The sequence below is a fragment of the Artibeus jamaicensis genome, unplaced genomic scaffold (genome assembly GCF_021234435.1).
Source record: "Artibeus jamaicensis isolate MK-2021 breed Jamaican fruit bat unplaced genomic scaffold, CSHL_Jam_final contig_923, whole genome shotgun sequence".
Taxonomy (NCBI): Eukaryota; Metazoa; Chordata; class Mammalia; order Chiroptera; family Phyllostomidae; genus Artibeus; species Artibeus jamaicensis.
The window spans coordinates 1,320,865-1,340,730 of NW_026522014.1; the positions used below are offsets into that span (position 1 = coordinate 1,320,865).

Consider the following 19,866-nt stretch of genomic DNA (forward strand, 5'->3'; position numbering starts at 1 on the left):
GCTTCCTTCAGCACTGGCCAAATGATATATGAAAGCTCTCATCTTTTACCATGTAAACCATCTAGGTAAACCACCTTCTGCCTCTTCTCAATGATGTGTGTAGTCCTGATTGATGGCCACTTTTTTCAGACTTAGAACAGCCAAACCCTGGTCTTAGTAGATTTTTAGTTCTTAAGTTTATTTAAAAATTACATTTTGGATACAAAGGAGTGATATTGGCTACATTTTTTATTCTTTCCCACCCATCTTCTGTGGAGTATCTCTTTGAATGACATTCAGATAATTGGTAAATAAAGAAATACTTTCATGCTGAGAACACGTTTACATTTTTAAAAAGCAGTTATGGTTTTTTCTGTTTATAAAAATAATTTGTATTTATAGAAAATTGGATGCTATTAATAAGTGTCGAGAAGAATAGAAATTTGCTTATACTTTCATGAGCAAAGCCAGCCACTATTAATGTTACTAAAATCAAATATACACATCTTATTCATTATATTTAAGAAGTATCTTTATCTCACCCTTGAACATGTTGATAATTATATATATGTAAATATTTTCTTATTTTGCATCTTTGTTAAATTTACAGTAGGAAGTACAATTATTTAGTAGAATTATTCACTAGAATTATTGTTTTTAATTAAGAGAACAAAATTTATTAAAATTTGGGGTTTTCTAAGAAATAGTGATTTTTTTAAAAAGATATTTGAGAGTAGAAGTTTAAAAATAAGTTATGCATAATCAATAAGTGTGTCATGTTTTGCTTTTTAATGTAGTCTTCTGGTGGTGAATTTGGAGCAGAACAGGAAACAAATATGGTTAAGTTACTGGAAAAACAGTACCAAGAACAATTAGAAGAAGAAGTAGCTAAGGTAAGTTTATGGTTGTCTGGAAGATTATTGTGGTTTATATTCCCTTTGAATCTTCAAAACATGTAGATTTTATTGATGACAGTGCACTTTATTTATTTATCTATTTTGTTATAAGTTTCATACAAGTCTCATCTTTAAGTTGTCAGATACTGGTATCAACCAACAATTGCCTTTAAGTGAATGCCTTTGAGAAAAGCATCTTCTCTTCATGTGGAATAGTACAGTAATTAGAAACTCTTTAGAATACCAAAACAAGTTTTCATAAATTTGTTACCTTGCAAGTAGTTCCCTTATGAAGGAGTTTGGTCTTCCTTAAAGTTGGGAATGTGGTAGGAAATGAGAAAGAAGGTGGTTGGTCTTTTATACATTACCTTTGCCTGTCTTCTCCCAGAGAAGTTACTGTGGTGGTCATGTTTATACGTACTCTTAACTGCTATGCCCAGAGCCATTCTTTTAAATCCTTGAATACCAAGTATATCACCTAATCTAACTGTATGATCCCATTTCTTTTGTCTTTGTATTCTCTTTAACAATGAACATACCTGATTGGGTTCTTATGTCCAACAGCTGAATTCTGAGTTTGTCAGCCCATTTTTTTACATTACTTCAACTGTTCCAGTATAACAGCCCCAGTAAAGTATATGTATTTCTAAGGAGGTTAATTGATAGGATATATAGGAAATGCATAAAGAATTAGGTTAAACATAAATTGGATGAAGAGGTTAAGACCCAAGGAAATATGTGGGCCATAAGGACTTACTCACTTCTATATCTGAATTGAATGTTTAGTTCCTGGAGATCAAACTAAAAAGTGAAACACCAACACTTTTATGTAGCTCTTATTATCTGGTTCTTCAGAGAAATGTAGGTTGTCTCTCACACTTCGCTCTTACATACATTTCTCAGTGGAATGTTACAAGAGAGCATCATAGTATAGCAATGCGGAGCATGAGGTTCAGTAAAGGATACATGCTTTAAATTGTTGTTCTTCTGGTTTACTAGATTTAGGATGTTAGGAAAGTTACTCAACTTCTGAGTCTCAGTTCTCCCAATGTTAAAGAGGAAAATAATAAGCATAATAGTAATTATTATAAAAATTCAATAAATTAATATATATAAAGCACCTAGCAGATGACAAAAACTCATAAATATATTTTTAAAGTAGTCTTATTACTGTGGTAATAGAGATGATATAAGTATGTTTTGTAAAGCTTCATTCATCCAAGCTGATAGCAGAGCACCAAAATACAGGTCAGTGAAAACTGTTCCAAAGGCAACCAAGGTATTATGGTCCAAGAAACAGTATTGATGGCCCAGCTTGATTCTAGAATAATACAGATTGTCCATGTAAGTCACCAGTACTGATTGGATTATACTCTACCCTATATCTCTCACATACAGTAATGGGAAAAAATTGAAAATCATTGTTTTAAAAGCACAGGGTAAGTAAAAGAAGCCTAAAAGGTGTAGTGGTTACCAGAATAGATCACAATAGGTTCAACTTGTGATTTGACATTCATTTAACATTTCACTGTCAGGCAGTATTCTGAGTGCTCAGAAAAGAAAGGAAAACTTTGCTCCCATAGACTTTACATTCTAATTGGTGCAGATGACAATGCACAGATGGTAAGTACTCTGAATAGAATAACCAATTTGGGTAATAGGACTGGAAAATTTTCTGGGGATTTAATGTTATATATATTATACAGGATTATCACAGACAGCCTCACTTTTAAAGTGTGGTTAAGTGAGATCTGGAAGGAAGTGAGAGGATAAATTGTGAAGGTGATGGTTTGAGCACCTTTTTAAAAAGTGAGATGTAAGAGAAAAAGGAAAGTCAAGAATTATTCCAAGAATCTCTCTAACAGGTAGCCATGGACACTGGGCAAAAGTATGAAGGCCACTTGCCCAGCTGCCAGCTCTGCAGGTTTGATTCAGTCCTGCCACTCCTATATTCAGGGGACCCATTTGGTGAAATACTGTGAAATCCTGGCACAGATGTATCTCCTCAGCATGTGTAACTGGATAGCAGAGGGAGAAATACATGGAAAGGGGCAGGGGCTTCTCTTCAGGGTAAAATATTACTCCAACTTATTTGACTTAAGTGGAAAAACAGAGTTGCTATTTTCTTAGGTGTTGGGTGGAGGATAGAAAAAACTACATAGCAATAGTTTTTGGACAGGAGTGGGAGACTTAAGAATTATGATTTTGACCTGTTAAATGCAAATCACTTTTAAATGTCTAAATATAAATGTGAGGAACTGGTTAAATATGTAAATCTAGAGTTCAGCAAACAAGATAAAACCAGATACATAAATATGGTAGTTAGTATATAGGACAATATTTTCAGACTCTGCACTGTAACTTTTTTTTAAGTTAAGAAATCAATTTTTTTGCTTTGATTTCTTGCTTTTGACCAGGATTTTAAATGTAAATGGAAAGGTTCAGTTATATAAACACACAGGTACATGTGTTTGCTTTGGGTCACAATGTAAAACATTTTTTATTGTTGTTTTGTATATGTTTACCATGGTTGCAATGAAAAAAATTGAAAAGCACTAATACAGTGAGTATTGATAGAGAGGTCTGGGAGAGCCTGGAGATTGCCCATGTTTAGAAGTTAGAGAAACAAGGAAGAACAGAGGAGATGGAGAGGAACACTAATTTGAATATGGAAAGAACAAAAGATTGCATTACAGAAGCCGAGTAATAACTGTATCAAAATATTAAATGAAAGTTCTGAACTTCAGCCAAGATGGAAGCATAGGTAGATACACTTTGCCTCCTTGCACAACCAAAAGAAGAACAATAACAAACTTTAAAAAAAAAACTAGAACTACCATAAAATCAAACTGTGTGGAAGTCTGAAAACCAGAGTTAAAGAAGAAACATTCATTCAGACTGGTAGGAGGAGTGGAGACTGGCACTGCAAGGCGGCTGTTGGCAGACTGGGCTATCTCACATTTGTGAGCAGATAAACCGGAAGGAACGACTAGGGATTGAGACATAACACACAACCTAGGGTTCTAGCGTGGGGAAATAAAGCCTCAAAACTTCTGATTGTAAAATCCTGTGTGAGTTTCGACAATAGGAGAAACTCCCAGCTTTGAGGACAGTTCATTGGAGAGACCCACAGGGTCCTAGAATGTACACAAACCACCCCCTACCTAGGAATCAGCACCAGAAGGGCCCAATTTGCTCATGAGTATCAGGGGAAGTGACTGAAAGCCAGCTGAGATGTGAGCAAGAGACATTGTTCCCTCTCAGACCCCTCCCCAATTTACAGCACCTCAATGCAGCAACATGGCTCACCCTGCCCTGGCAAGTAACTAAGGCTCTGCCTCCTTTTACAACATAAAAGGTGCACCAAGGTAAAAAAAAAATTATATGGCCCAAATGAAAAAACAGGTCAAAGCTCCAGAAAAAAATACAACTAAATCATGAAGAGATAGTCAGCCTATCAGATGGACAGTTCAAAACAATGGTAATCAGTATGCTCACAGAAATGGTTGAGTATGGTCACAAAATAAGGGAAAAGTGAAGGCTATGTAAAGTAAAACAAAGCAAAATATACAGGGAACCAACCATGAAGGGAAGGACCAGGACTCAAATCAACAATTGGGAGCAGAAGGAAGAAATAAACATTCAACCAGAAAAAAATTAAGAATTCAAAAAAATGAGGAGAGGCTTAAGAACCTCTGGGACAACTTTAAACATTCCAACATCTGAATCATAGGGTGCCAGAAGGAGAAGAGGAAGAGCAAGAAATTGAAAACTTATTTGAAAACACAACAAAGGAGAACGTCCCCAGTGTGGCGAAGGAAACAGACTTCCAGGAAGCCCAGAGAGTGCCAAAGAGTTTGGACCCAGGGAAACACATCCCAAGGCACATCATAATCACATTAGCTAAGATTAAAGATGAGGAGAGAATCCCAAAAGCAGCAAGAGAAAAGGAGACAGTTACCTACAAAGGACTTCCCATAGACTGTCAGCTGATTTCTCAAAAGGAATGGGCTGGAAAGAAGTATTCAAAGTGATGAAAGGCAAGGACCTACATCTTACATCAGTCCAGCAAAGCTATCATTTTAGAATGGGAGGGTGGATAAACTGCTTCCCAGATAAGGTCAAGTTAAAGGAGTTCATCACCACCAATCCCTTATTAAATGAAATGTTAAGTGGACTTATCTAAGAAAAAGATGATGATTAAAAATATAAACAGTAAAATGACAACAAACTCACAACGATCAACAACTGAATCTAAAGTGGATTGAGCGCGGGCCTGCGAACGAGACATTCGCGGTTCGATTCCCAGTCAGGGCACATACCAGGGTTGCAGGCCGGTTCCCTGCAGGCCAGTCCCCAGCAGGGGAGGCACAAAAGGCAACCATACATTGATGTTTCTCTCCCTCTCTCCTTCCCTTCCTCTCTAAAGATAAATAAATGAAATCTTAAAAAAAAAAAAAACTGAACCTAAAAACAAAAGCAAACTAAGGAAACAACTAGAACAGGAACAGATTCATAGAAATGGAGATGACATGGAAGGTTATCAGGGATTAGTGGGGGGAATAGGGGAAAAGGTACAGGAAATAAGCACAAATGGTAAGTACAAAATAGGGGGAAATTAAGAATAGTATAGGAAATGGAGAAGCCAAAGAACTTACATGTACCACCCATGGACATAAACCAAGGGGCAGGTGGGGAATGCCGATGGAAGGGGGGTGCAGGGCTGAGGGAAGTAAAGGGTAGAAAAAAATGGGACACCTATAATAGTATAACCAATAAAATATATTTTAAAAAAGAAATACAAAGAAGAAAATGTTTTAAACTGTGTCACGTGTATCTGATGAGAAAGATTAAAACTGTGAATGAACTATTGGATTTAAAATGTATAATCAGCCCTGGCTGATGTGGCTCAGTGGACTGAGCGCGGGCCTGTGAAGCAAAGGGTCACAGGTTCGTTTCCCAGTCAGGGCACATGCCTGGGTTGCGGGCCAGGTTCCCTGGTGGGGGACGCATGAGAGGCAACCACACAGTGATGTTTCTCTCCCACTCTTTCTCCTTTCCTTCCCCTCTCTAAAAATAAATAAAATATTTAAAATAAATAAATAAATAAAATGTATAACTATTGGTGACTTTCACAACACATTTGATGAGGTGGTGTAGATAAACTGATTAGAATGGAATTGAGAGACAAAATAAAGAAGCATGAAGAGAGTGAATAAGAATGAACAGACTTTACTTGAAAGAGGAGCAGAGAAATCCAGTGGTAGCTAAAGGCTGTTAAGTGGTGGGTTTTTGTTGTTGCTATTTTCTTGATTTAAGTAAGATGAGAGGTTTCTCATATTTCTATGTTAATATGCTTAAGTCAGGGGGCGGGGGAAACAACTCATTCAGGGGAGAGAGGAACAGTTGCTAGAACTGGTGTCCTTGAGCAAATGAGAAGCAATGTCATCCCGTGGACAGCTGGGATGCTGCCATTAGCCTGGAGCAAGGCAGTTTAATCCATAATAAAAGAAGGAAGGCAGAAAATGTTTGATTCATGATTCAGGTGTTTTCAAATAAGGTATTTGGAGCCTGTTAAAGTTCTCTTCTGATTGCTAAATCTGTTTTCTTACTAAAATAAGAATCAAGATCAGCACTTAAGAATCCAGAAGAATGAGAGGATGTCGGAGCTTTAAGGAGGGAGAAAAGGGCTGGCTAGGAGAAGGAATAAAAAAAATAGAGAAGACAATAGAAAATTTTTTTAATTATATTTTATTGCTTATGCTGTTACAGTTGTCTTGATTTCTTCCCGTTTGCCCCACACCTCACTCCCTCAGGCAGTTCCCACACCATTGTTCATGTCCATGGGTCATGGGTATAAGTTCTTTGGCTACTCCATTTCCTATACTGTAATTTACATCCTCATGGCTATTCTGTATGTAACTACCTATTTGAACTTCTTAATCCCCTCACCTCTTCATCCATTCCACCATACCCCGTCCCATCTGGCAACCATCAAAATGCTGTCCATATCCATGATTGTATCTCTGTTATTCTAGTTTGCTTAGTTTATTTTTTAGATTTAATTGTTGATAAATATGTATTTTTGTCACATTGTTCACAGTTTTGATCTTTTTCTTAAATAAGTCCCTTTAACATTTCTTATAATGATGGTTTGGTGATGATGAACTTTCGATTTTTCTTGTCTGGGAAGTTCTTTATCTCCCCTTTGATTCTAAATGGTAGCTTTGCTGGGTAGAGCAGTCTTGGCTGTAGGTCTCTGCTTTACATGATTTGGAATATTTCATGCCAATCCCTTCTAGCCTGCAAAGTTTCTTTTGAGAAATCAGCTGACAGTCTTATGGGAACTCCCCTGCAGGTAACTAACTTCTTTTCTCTTGCTGCTTTTAAGATTTTTTTCTTTATCTTTAACCTTTGGCATTTTAATTACAATGCATCTTGGTGTGGATCTACCTCTTTGCATCCATCTTGTTTGTGACTCTCTGTGCCTGGACTCGCATGTCTGTTTCCTTTACCAAATTAGGGAAGTTTTCTTTCATTATTTTTTCAAATAGATGTCTAGTTTTTTTCTCTTTTTCTTCTTCTGGCACCCCTAGAATGTGAATGTTGGACCTCTTGAAGTTGGCCCAGAGGCTACTTATACTACCCTCATTCGGGAGGATTGTTTGTTTGTTTGGGGGGGGGGTTTGCTCTTCTGATTGAATGTGGTTTTGCTTCCTCATGTTCTAAATCATTGATTTGATTCTCAGCCTCATTCACTCTAGTGTTGATTCCATGTAAATTGTTCTTTATTTCAATTAGTATATATTCCATTTGGGCCTGGGTCTTTTTAATGTTGCTGAGGTCCTCACTAAGTCCTTTGAGCATCCTTATAACCAGTGTTTTGAACTCTGCATCTGATAGATTGCTTATCTCCATCTTGTTTAGCTTTTTTTTTTAATTTTAATGTTTTCTTTCATTTGGGCTCTTTGTCTCCTCATTTTGGCAGCCTCTCTGTGTTTGTTTTTATGTATTAAGTAGAACAGTTACAGCTCCCTGACTTGGTAGCGTAGCCTACCTAATATAGTAGGTATCCTGTAGGGTCCAGTGGCACAGACTCCCTATCACCCCAGCTGGGTACTCAAGGTGCGGCCTTTGTGTGGGCTGAGTATACCCTCCTCTTCTTGTTGAGCCTGGTTGCTATTGGCAAATCAATGGGAGGGATTTACCCAGGCCAGTCAGCTGCAAGGACTGGCTATGACCAGTGAGCATAAACCTCCACCTTCCATGGAGGTTCAGCTGTGCAGGGACAGGGTGATGGTATTCCGATGTCATCTGTAGATGTCCACTGGGTGTGCTGGTCCTGGGGTTTCTCAGATAGTTCAGTCCAAGATCAGCCCCCACCTATGTTTTGCCCAGGGCCACCCTGCCTGAGCTATAAAGCAGTCTGAGATGGCTGCTATTTGTCCTGGGCTTAGAGATTTCCAGATGAAGCCAAGCTGTGAATCTAGGCTGGCTGCTGCTAGTGCTGGATCTGGGGCTCACTGTGGCCAACTCTTGCTTGTTTGAGGGGATTTAGGAAGTTGTGAAGCATGAGCCAAGACCTGCCATTCATACAGAAAAGGAGCTTGTGTGGGCCTGTAAAGTTGGGTGGGGTAGAGTTTGGGGGAACTCAAGGATGGTCAAACAGTGTTAGCCAGTTGGATGGAGTCCCGGATATGGCACCAGCTTGCCAGTTCTGGGGGTCTGTGAGGGGAGGGTTTAGAAAAGGGTCAATGACCTCTGCTCACCTTGAAGCCAGACACTTCACTTTCTCTCAGTATGCCACTGGTGCCTTTCGTGCTGCTATCCTAGTGCTGGAGCTCAGAGGGAGTTAGTCTGTATAGGCAAGTCCATGTGTGGATTCTTTAAGAGGAACTCCTTGGGGCTCCAGAAATTTCTTCTACCGACTCAATCGCTTCTGGTTTTTGCAGCCAGAATTGTGGGGACTTACCTTCCTGGGCTGGAGTCCTGGTGTGAGGCTGGGATTCCTCACTCACAAGATATTCTTCCCGAATTTTTGTGCACCACATGAAGGTGTGGGACCAGCCTGTGCCACATCTGCACCCCTCCTACCAGTCTGGATGGATGTGGTTTCTTTAATTCCATAGTTGTCAGACTTCCATTCAACTCAATTTCTGACAGTTCTGAGTGATGCTTGTTCTGTATTTTAGTTTTAATTTTGATGTGGTTGTACAGAGTGGGGAACCATGTCTGTCTGTGATGCCATCTTGACCAGAAGGGACCATAGAAATTGAGTAGACTTGCCCAGTGTTGCTGAGGGCCCATTTCAAGGATAGGGGTTATGAATTTAAAGTAAGACCAATTAGCTTGGTTGGACTTCTTGTTTTTTCCTCAGTTAACTTCAGCTACACAGGAAGTTCAAATGTATTGTTCTCATGGGATATGTGGACGAGTGCAGAAGCCAGGTTTCTGGTTCACAGAAGACTTAAGTTCTGAAATACATATATATTGTTCAGAGACTGAATAATTAAACATAAAAACTGGCATATTAGTGCACAAGAAACACAAACTTTCATTCCTTTTAGAGTATTTCACTAGCAGTTTCAGTCAACAGTAACCCTCAGTAACAGAGATAACAATGACTTAAATAATTCTGTTTATAAAAAGCAGTGTTATAAAATACCCTTAAAAGTCTGGGCTTCTTTATTGTGTTCTGAACTATTCAGAAATATGGCTCACTGTCTGGGAACAAAAATATATTTCAAACACTGAAAAATGGAACTTTTCTATTATGTTTCTTCCTGGCCCAAATGCTTTCTTGGGAATTCTTTCCATTGCTTGATTATGGTTTCTATGGAATTAGTGGGAAAACTATGCATTGTACAGAACCCCAAAGCTCCCTGCCCTACATTACTAGGGTTCTAGCCTAGGTCGGCCACCAGAGGGGAGTGTTGCCATTCACTAGCTGAGTCCAACCACTCCCTTGCCAGGTAGAAATGACAAACCTCCCATTTGCTAATTCTTTTCTTTATATCCTTTGCTCTAGGAGACATATCAACAAAAATATTGCTGTATGTGATATCTGAAATTTCTCTGCCTATGTTTTGCTCTAGGACTTTTATGGTGTCACAACTTAAGATAGATAACCATTGTTTTAAATGTTTCATCTGGTATCTTGGTTGTTTCCATTTCATTTTATTCTTCTGGGAATTTCTCTGTTCTTTCATTTGGGGCATATTTCTTTGTCTTTCCATTTTGTCTGCCTTTTGGGATTTGTCTTTGTGCATTAGGTAGGTCTGCTCTGATTCCCAGGCTTATAATAAGGGCCTTATGGTATAGGTAGTTTGTGATCACTGAGCTAGTTTCTCCAGAAATGTTTCTTGGGTGGGTTATGTGCCCCCTGCTGTTGTAGTTGAGTCTTAAATGCTGTTGGCCTATCTGTGGAGTGGTTAACCCTCAGGCTGGCTGACTCTAAGGATAGATCTTGTTCATTGTGTATGAATTACTGTTCAGGAGCTGCTCAATGAGGTGATGTTTTTCCCAGCAGAATCTGTTGCTTGCCAGAGTCTCCCTTTAGCTGTGCCATTTGTGTGGCTAGTTAGGTCTAGCTCTGGTGAGATTTGAAGCCCACCACTGGTTGTGTTGGTTCTGGGCCCACTTGTATGGGTTTCTGGTACAGGTTGGTGTCAGGCATTGTGTGTAACTGGCCTTGTGCTGCCTATATGGAATTAGAATGCTGTTCACTGATTGTGTCTGTGTCTGCTAGGGCTGGCTGAGCATGGGAGGGCTGGCTTTCTTCATCTCTGAGGTAGGGAGAGATTATTGAAAGGTCCAAGGCTCTCAGGTTGACATCCACCTGTCAGCTACTTTGCCAGCTTCTAAGATTGGCTGGCTTCCTCCATAGCCTTTTGAAGAACTGTAGAGTAGACCTAAGCTGGCCACTCCCCAACCCCCTTCTACATGGCACAAGCTTGTTAGGGCAGGGCGACTGGGTTGTGAAGATGGGGCAGATGGCTCCCCTTCTTGTAGATAGCATGGTCAGGCACTCAATGGGGAGAATGTGGCCACTACCTCAGAGCCACATCACTCAGTCTCTGCTACAGTCTCCACCTGCAGCCCTCCCAGGAGGAGCACACCACTGGTTCAGGTTGGATGCAGTCCTGTTTTCACTACAGGAGCAAGCTCAGCAGAGTGGGGCCACCAGGACTTGGGAAAACAGATCAAGAGAGTCCTTAGCTGAGGGTAAGGGTGAGCTCCGTACCTCACCTTAGCTTTGTAGTCCCACCTGCCTGAACGCCAGACTGGAGTTTCTGAGGGAGACATGCTCTGGAGGTCTCACCTCTCAGTGTCATTCCTTGAAGATAGGTTTTACTAAGCTGTATTACCTGGTCCACTAATTTTTCTTGTCTGTTTTTTGACATTTTGCTTAATGGGCATGGTTCCCATATAACAGTGTCTAGAACATGATTAACAAACTCTGATTCTGTGGGAGTGGGCACAGGCCTTCATGAAGTCCAGTTTGGTAGATGAGGTCTAGTAGTGGTGTCACCTGAGTGGAAGCATATTGAATATAGTATTTAAGGTGTTTGAACTAGACACACTCATTCAAATCACTGCTAAAACACTTTTTAGATTACACACTTAACATGGCTCCTAATGTTGCTACATTTCCATTTTCTGAGGATTGACTATTGGTAATATAATTATTCTTCCCAAGTCAGTTGCACCATTATACCTCTAGGAAGATTTGTTCAGATGTGAAGGGTAATAGTGTAATACCACATTTTAGAAGGTGAGCTTACATAGGGCTATAGGATTTCGAACCCCAACTGTCACCATTTTGTGTTTTGGGGGTCAAATTACTTCATCTCTCTTCTTAATTTTCTCATCTATTAAATGGGGGTAATAATACAATAGTACCTACCTCATAGAAATAAATAAAATATAGCATAAGTATACAAATGAAAGATAATGAATTCTTCCATTCTGATAAATGAATTTCCTATAATGAGGATTAAAGGAAATAATAGGAAGATTCAGTAATTGGTAGCCACAGCATTCATTACCGTTGTTCTTGTTGTCATCGGTACTGTTCTGGTGAAGCAGGACTCCATGTGGAAGCTAGCAGGAAGCAGGTGGGAATCAGGAACCCCCAATAGACACATCAAGTTTAAGACAGGACATTGAAGCAGTAATCTATTTATACCACATGGACCAACAGGGAAAAGAGTTGGTTGAAGGTCAATAGGCACAAAGGTTTCAAAGGCCAGGCGTACTTTATCTTAGACTATGGCAACCAGGCATCCCCCATTGCAAATAATTTTTGGAGATGGGACTTGAAATAAAGTTTTTGGTGTATTTGGTTCTAGAACGCTTGGATTTTTCAGAACCAAGGCTGCTGGTCAGAATGTCTAACTACCTGTGCTGGATGGGCCAAAAATAAGTAGGGATGGGGGAATCACAGTTGGAGTGGATAGTGAAATTAAATTATAGAATCAGATACACTTCCGCCAAGGTGGAGGCATAGGTGGAAACACTGTGCCTTCTCATACAACCAAGTTTAAAAGCAACAAAGTTTTAGCAACAAAAACGCAGCCAAACCACAGGAAATTGAACTATACTGAAGTCCGACAACAATGAACCACTCAGCCAGACCAGTAAGAGGGGCAGAGCCAGCAGCGAAGCAGGGTCGGGCAGGAAAGATCCACCGGACCGACCCAGGCTCTCAACCCAGGTGGGCAGGCAGCCGTGGGTGGATCCCAGGTGTGGAGTAGCAGCAGGCGGACCCACTGAGGGCTGACTGAGGTCACACATTCACTCGAAGATAAACCAGGTGAAGGAGCTAGCAGTGAGACAGACCGCACAGGCCCCAGCAGCGGGAAGCAGCAGAGGGGACTGCTATTGTCCCTCTCTGACCCCGCCCCCACATACAGTGTCACAAACCAGCAACCTGGGTGGCCTCACCCTGGTGAACACCCAAGGCTCCTCTCCTCATATGTAACAGGTGCGAACAGACCAAAACTTGACTCAAGAAGAACTCAAAGCCCCAGAGCCAATAAATCTAAGCGAACAAGAAATTGCCAACCTATCAGATGCACAGTTCAAAACACTGGTGATCAGGATGCTGAACTGGTTGATTTTGGTCCCAAATTAGAGGAACAAATGAAGGCTAAACTAATTGAAATAAAGGGAAATGCACAGGAAAGCAATAGTGATGGAAAGGAAACTGGGACTCAAATCAAGGGAGTGGACCAGAAGGAAGAAAAAAAATGACCAAACAGAAAAGGATGAAGAAACAAGAATTCAAAAAAATGAGGAGAGGCTAAGGAACCTCCAGGACATCTTTAAACGCTCCAACATCCAAATTATAGGGGTACCAGAAGGGGAAGAGAAAGAGCAAGTGGAAAACTTATTTGAACAAATAATGAAAGAGAACTTCCCCAATCTGGCAAAGGCAATAGACTTCCAGGAAATCCAGGAAGCACAGAGAGTCCCAAAGAAGTTGGACCAAGGAAGGAACACACCAAGGCACATCATCATTACATTAGCCAAGATTAAAATGAAGGAGAGAATCCTAGAAGCAGCAAGAGATAAGGGGACAGTCACCTACAAAGGAGTTCCCATCAGACTGTCAGCGGATTTCTCAAAAGAGACCTTCCAGGCAAGAAGGGGCTGGAGAGAAGTATTCCAGGTCATGAAATCCAAAGACCTACATCCAAGATTGCTCTATCCAGCAAAGCTTTCATTTAGAATGGGAGGGCAGACAAAGTGCTTCTCAGATAAGATCAAATTGAAGGAATTCATCATCACCAAGCCCTTATTGTATGAAATGTTAAAGGGACTTACCTAAGAAAAAGAAGATAAAAAAGGTGAACAGTGGAAGGACAGCAAACTCAGTTATTAAGAACCACACCTAAAACAAAAGCAAACTAAGAGGACAGCTAGATCAGGAGCAGAACCATAGAAATGAAGATCATATGGAAGGTTAGGGACAGGGTAGTGGGAGGAGGAGAAAGAGGGAGAAGGTACAAAAAATAAGTAGCATAGATGGTAGGTAGAAAATAGATGGGGGGAGGGCAAGAATAGTATGGGAAATATAGAATCTAAAGAACTTGAGACACGTGGTCATAAACTAAAGGGGGGAATGGTGGGGGAGGGGTGTGCAGGATGGAGGGAAATGAAGGGGGGAAATAGAACAACTATAATGGCATAATTAATAAAATACATTTTAAAAAATTAAAAAAAACCTAATGTGATCCAAGATTATACATGTATTACTTACAAATAAAAAACATTTTTCTTTAAAAAAAAAAACTAGAGGGGGGAATTGTGGGAGAGGGGGTGTGCAGAGAGGAGGGGAACGAAGGGGGAGAATAGAAAAACTGTAATGGCATAATCAATAAAATATGTATTTTTAAAAAATTAGCCCAGGCTGATGTAGCTCAGTGGATTGAACATGGCCCTGCAAACCACACAGTCGTGGTTCAATTCCCCGTCAGGGCACATGCCTGGGTTGCAGGTCAGTTCCCAGCAGGGGACTCACGAGAGGCAACCATACATTAATATTTCTCTCCTTCTCTCCTTCCCTTCCTCTCTAAAGATAAATAAATAAAATATTTTTAAGAATTTATAGAATCATACTTACCAGTTACCCAAACCAAGTATTTCACTTCTGGGAATTTATTGTAAGGAAATAAGAAAGGATATTCATAATGATATAGTTACAAAGATTTTATCACAGTGGTGTTTGAAATAGTGTAAGAATGAAATCAGTCTAAGTACTCAACACAGAAAATTGATTGAACAAATTTATCATACATTTTTATAACCTGAAAGTTTAAACTTATAAAAAATTATAAATACATTTTTTAATTTGAAAATATAGTTTATAGTTAATCTGTAAAAGCAGATTATAATACACATTTCTCTAAGAAAAATACAAATCTGTATCTTTTCATGTTTATATTGATATCGAAAGAGGAAGATTTGGAAAAGTATTACTATAGTGTTAGTAGTGATTTTTCTTGAAAGAGAGAAGTGTAAGGGCTTTTATTTTCTTCTTTCTGATTTCTGAACTGAACATTCATTGCTGTCATAGTAAGAATTTTAAAACTTTATTTAAAAAGGCCAGCAATGTAATAAGTACTTTTACATTAGATTCATTGTAAAATGGGAAATCTTTATCTTCGTATTACTTTATCACAGTATTTCTTTTAGTTTAAAACCACAAGGCTGTGCTTTTTTTCTAATTTGTGTAATTTTGAGTGGCAAGTGCTTTTTAATTCTTGCCCATATTTATAAATCTAATAGTTTTTTATTTACCTTATTCTGTAGGTGATTGTGTCAATGAGTGTATCATTTGCTCAACAAACTGAACTATCTAGACTATCTGGAGAAAAAGAAGATACTACATCGTCAAAACAAGCACATACTCTCTGTCTACAAGAACAACATTATTCAAATGAAATGAACTTACCCCAGGGGCCTGTTAGTTTTCAGACTTGCGAGACAACAGACATGAAATTTAAAGAAGAATTTAAACCACTTAGTAAGGAGTTAGGAGAAGATGGGAAGGAGGTCCTTTTACCAAACAGTGATAATATTGATATACTCAAATCAAAGGACCATGAACTGACTATTTCAGAAGAATTGTTCTCCAAAGATAAAATATTTGGAGCCAGAGAATCTGTAAGTATGCCTCCTTGAATATAATAATATATAAAATTGTGACTTCCTTCACTATACAGATATTAGCAGTTATGTTGCTTAATGGAGAAGGAAAGAATCCACTCTTATGCTTCATATTATGAATGTGTTTAATTATTTGTGAGGTATTATGAATGACTTGATATTATTCTTAAATAAAACAAGTCTGGTTCATGGTATTTTTATTTGTCTTACACACATTGTTCATGGTAAAATCTGACTAAGTTATACCTATATTAATTTTGTTTTAGTCAGTTCACATTTAAGCATACTACAGCTTGACAACATGTATGAATAAAAGATTTACTTTATTTAATATGATACTATCACAAGAAAATAGCTACCTACTAAGAAAACAATTTAAAGCAATTTAAAACAATTGTATTTACTATTCTTTTTTTTACTTATTCATTACTGGAGAATTGATTTTGTGTCTATATCTCAACTGTTTGTGCCTTTAACAGAAGATAAATTCTACCTCTTTTAAATTATCTAAATTCAAATATTTTGATTGATGTTTAGAATAGGTTACGTCTTTTTAGTGGCATTCAAATAAAATGATCAACTCTTTACATAGTATAAAACTCTTAAATTTATCAGTAACTATTTAAAGCAGAATAAATCAAGGATTTAAGTAGTAGCTCTTCAGGAATTGAAGTACTTGTAGAAACCCATTAGGGAGTTGACTTTTATGAGTATGAGAAAGTGAAATGTAAAACTTATTTCCAAATGACATTTATCGGACACTGTTTCTTATCACGCTGTTCTCTGTAGTACTGTGATGATCACTGCATAATACAAATAAGTAAAATTTCTTAGGTTTTATAAATTTTAAAATTTAAAGTATTATGTCTATATTATTTCCCCATTATCAAATGTCAAGAGGAATAATGGAGTTTTAGCTTCAGTAAGAATAGAAGGAATCTCGAGTATCCTTCTGTATTCTTCTCCCTTAGAATTAGATTATATCTAAACTAACTGATAAATTACTCATTTGCTTTTGGAGAATAACATGTATAATGATAGTCTGTGTTGATTAAGAATTATAATTAAGACAAACGTCTTTTATTTACATAGTTTATATAAAATATCAGATGCTTTGTGAAATTAATAGTGGAACTGCTTTCATATTTATTTTAAATATTGATTCTAACAGATTTATACAAAATGTGTTATGGTTGAATTTCTTTTAACTATTATAGATCCATGATGAGATTTTGGTATCAAGCATGGATGCTTCTAGACAGCTAATGTTAAATGAAGAACAGTTGGAAGATATGAGGCAGGAACTTGTACGACAATACCAAGAACATCAGCAGGCAACAGAACTGTTAAGGCAGGCACACATGCTCCAGATGGAGAGACAGCGAGAAGACCAGGAACAGCTACAAGAAGAGATTAAGAGACTGAATAGACAATTAGCCCAGGTATGGGACTTAAGAGTCCCTTTTCTCCCCAATTAAAAAATTAGTGTTCTTTATATAACTTTTTAAAAAATTTAAATTATTGACAAAATCTGAATTAATACAAATATTTAACATCAGGAATAGGTTCCATGAGCACACCAGCCTTAGGTGGTGTTACTAGAGAAATCTGACTCATTGTAGTGCATTGTACTCTACCATTTTATTTATCTTTCTTTGCAGGCACTGGAAAAGGGACTGTGAGGTTGTTTGGTTTTTATAGTCATTCTATTGAACATATGTGGCAAAACTGTTTTGACAGTTTTGGAAAATTTTTGTGCTGAGGTGCAGTTAATATTCAGTTTTCCCATATTCATTTATAGTTTTGTGAGTCCACCAATTAGCATCTCCAAGGTTTACCTTTATCTGTCCTTAATCTGTCTTTTAAATCAAGAATGGAAATCTGAAATAGTGTGTTTCTGGATCTTCTTTGTCCAGGGAAACATCTCTTCTTGATTTGAGAAATGTACATTTCTATAACATTCTTATCCCTTTCTTGGCTAAATTTATGTACTCCTTGGTATTTGGGAGCTGGATTCTTATCAATTGCTGTATATAATGTACTCACAAAATCATTGCAGAAAAGCAAGAAATACTTATATAAAACTTCTTATTAAAACTTTTATTCAATTTTCAGAAACGTAAGCTAAATAAGAAATAGAGAATTCTTGAAATATGTTCTTTCAAATATAGAGTAATAGGAAATTGGGAGTGAGTTGATAAATATTTGGAAAAATTAATTTTGCTTTTCTTCATTGCATTTTGTGAATTTAACATTCTGAATTTTCAATGCAAAATTGGCATATAAAATAATATCCTTTGAGTTGCACAAATTTCTAAATATATGGGCCTAATTATCTTTTTTGTTTTTATCAAATTTTGCATTGAACTTTATATATGCTTTTAACCCTTCATCATGGGATACGAATTATAGGTAGAACTAGGGTCTGTTAGTCCCAGGGGGTTAAAAGAAATCTGCTTAATATTTCTGCCTTTGTCTTCTGTCGCAAACAATATTCTCTCATAACCTTTTTTCTTATTTAGAGATCCTCAATAGATAATGAAAACCTGGTTTCAGAGAGAGAGAGGGTGCTTTTAGAGGAGCTGGAAGCACTAAAGCAGCTGTCTCTAGCTGGAAGAGAGAAGCTGTGTTGTGAGCTGCACAACAGCAGTACGCAAACACAGGTAGTATGGACTTTGCCCCACCTAGGAACAGTGGATCCACCATGCAGTAGGATCTGTTTGTCTTCATTGTTGGTGTGAAATTCGTTTATAGGTGTTGTGTTTAAAATACTTGTGATTGCTTACACGTAAGGTAGGTGGAGTCAAGATGCCTTACATTCCATTTAAAGTAATTTGAATCTTGACATTGCTAGGTTTGCAACTGCTGTCTCACCAGGAGCAACCTAACACACTTTATTGTCCCTCTGTAGCATGCATTAGCTTGAATCCATTACAAGTTTTTCGACTGTAATCTAGAGTCTTTTATCTTTTTTGATAAGGCTAATCTCTTGAAAAAATATAGTTAAATATTATTTTATACAGTATCTATTCTGCAAGTAGAGGTTTCTGATTCACCTCATAACAAATACAAAGGAATATTTGACAAGCTATTTCCAAGATGACAGGTTTTCTTTCTGTCTTGTCTTCTCTACCTTTACACAAACTTACACAGGATGAAAATGAAAACCAAGGGGAAGCTGAGGAACAGATCTTTAAAGAAAAGGAATTGGACAGAAAACTTGAAGATGTGCCTCCTGATGTTCTGTCTAATGAAAGGTATACAGAATATGCATTTTTTTCAATATAAAGTGAATTAAAATAGTTTCAGTGTTATAAACTGTATTTGTTATTTTTATCTTGTACATTTCTTTTATTTGTACATTATATTCTGTATGTAAAGAGTAACAAATTTTGGTCATTTAAATTAAAGTACTTAAGCTTTTATATGTAAATTAATTTTTAACAAATACTGATCAAATACCTAACTCAGCAAATGTTAAAGCATTATTTGATTATTGGACCTTCTGGACTAGTTTTAGTTGCTCATAAGGCATTTTTATACTAAAAAACAAAATTGTATTTGTGGGTTTATTCTGTCACTGGGAGGCCATGCACTCAGTATAAGCTTCCCTCTGGTTTGTTCATGATGAGGAAAAAAATTAGGTGTGATAGTCCACATGTCACTTTCATGCATTTACTGCATAACAGATGAGAACTTTTCATCCGTATCCCAGTTTTACAGAGGAATACATTAATGATTGGATGTTAACAAAACTTTTTCTTACTTTGATTTTGTAGATATTAGTATAAAAATGTAAAATATAAATGAGAATAGTTATCCCACATTAGTATTAAGGACTTTAAGCACAATATTTTAAATTTTGTCTGTTCAAGTAAAAATAGTTTCTTTAATTTTAAATTAAAACTAATATCTACTAACTTAATTTCCTCCTTTTCCAATTTCTGTGATTGTCAACCTTCTGTCCTCCTAACCTCCTTCCTCAGCTTGCATGGAGGAATTTGGCCCCTAAGATTTTGGCTTCCCCATTGGATCATCAGTATGGAACACAGTCAGTATGGAACTCAAACAAGAAAGACAGTGTATGAGAATTAGAGTTAACATATTAGTATAAAATAAACAAGATGTTTATTTTATAATTATAAAATCAATGTTTATTTGGTAATTGGGATAAATTATTTTTTAAATTATGCAGTGTTTAATTATTAGGACTTTTTAGTGAGTGCTGATAAATTGGTATTTGTATTTATTTATATTTACCATCATATTAATTTTAATTAGTTCTCTTATGTAGAATTTCTGTTTTTAAAATATTCTA

The 19,866-nt window shown here is 37.5% G+C and overlaps 1 protein-coding gene across 7 annotated transcripts in view; it reads left to right on the plus strand.

Annotated features, from left to right (window-relative positions):
- The window catches only part of AKAP9 (A-kinase anchoring protein 9), a 173,761-nt gene that overhangs the window by 69,872 nt on the left and 84,023 nt on the right, over window positions 1–19,866 (plus strand). For 6 of the 7 annotated variants that reach the window (XM_053655099.1, XM_037136468.2, XM_053655095.1 and 3 more), the window contains 5 exons: window positions 777–872; window positions 15,192–15,545; window positions 16,766–16,990; window positions 18,071–18,211; window positions 18,702–18,805. In XM_053655099.1, coding sequence (XP_053511074.1) covers window positions 777–872; window positions 15,192–15,545; window positions 16,766–16,990; window positions 18,071–18,211; window positions 18,702–18,805 — 920 coding nt within the window. The remainder of the gene's footprint in view (window positions 1–776; window positions 873–15,191; window positions 15,546–16,765; window positions 16,991–18,070; window positions 18,212–18,701; window positions 18,806–19,866) is intronic. The other variant, XM_053655097.1, reaches the window with a different exon arrangement.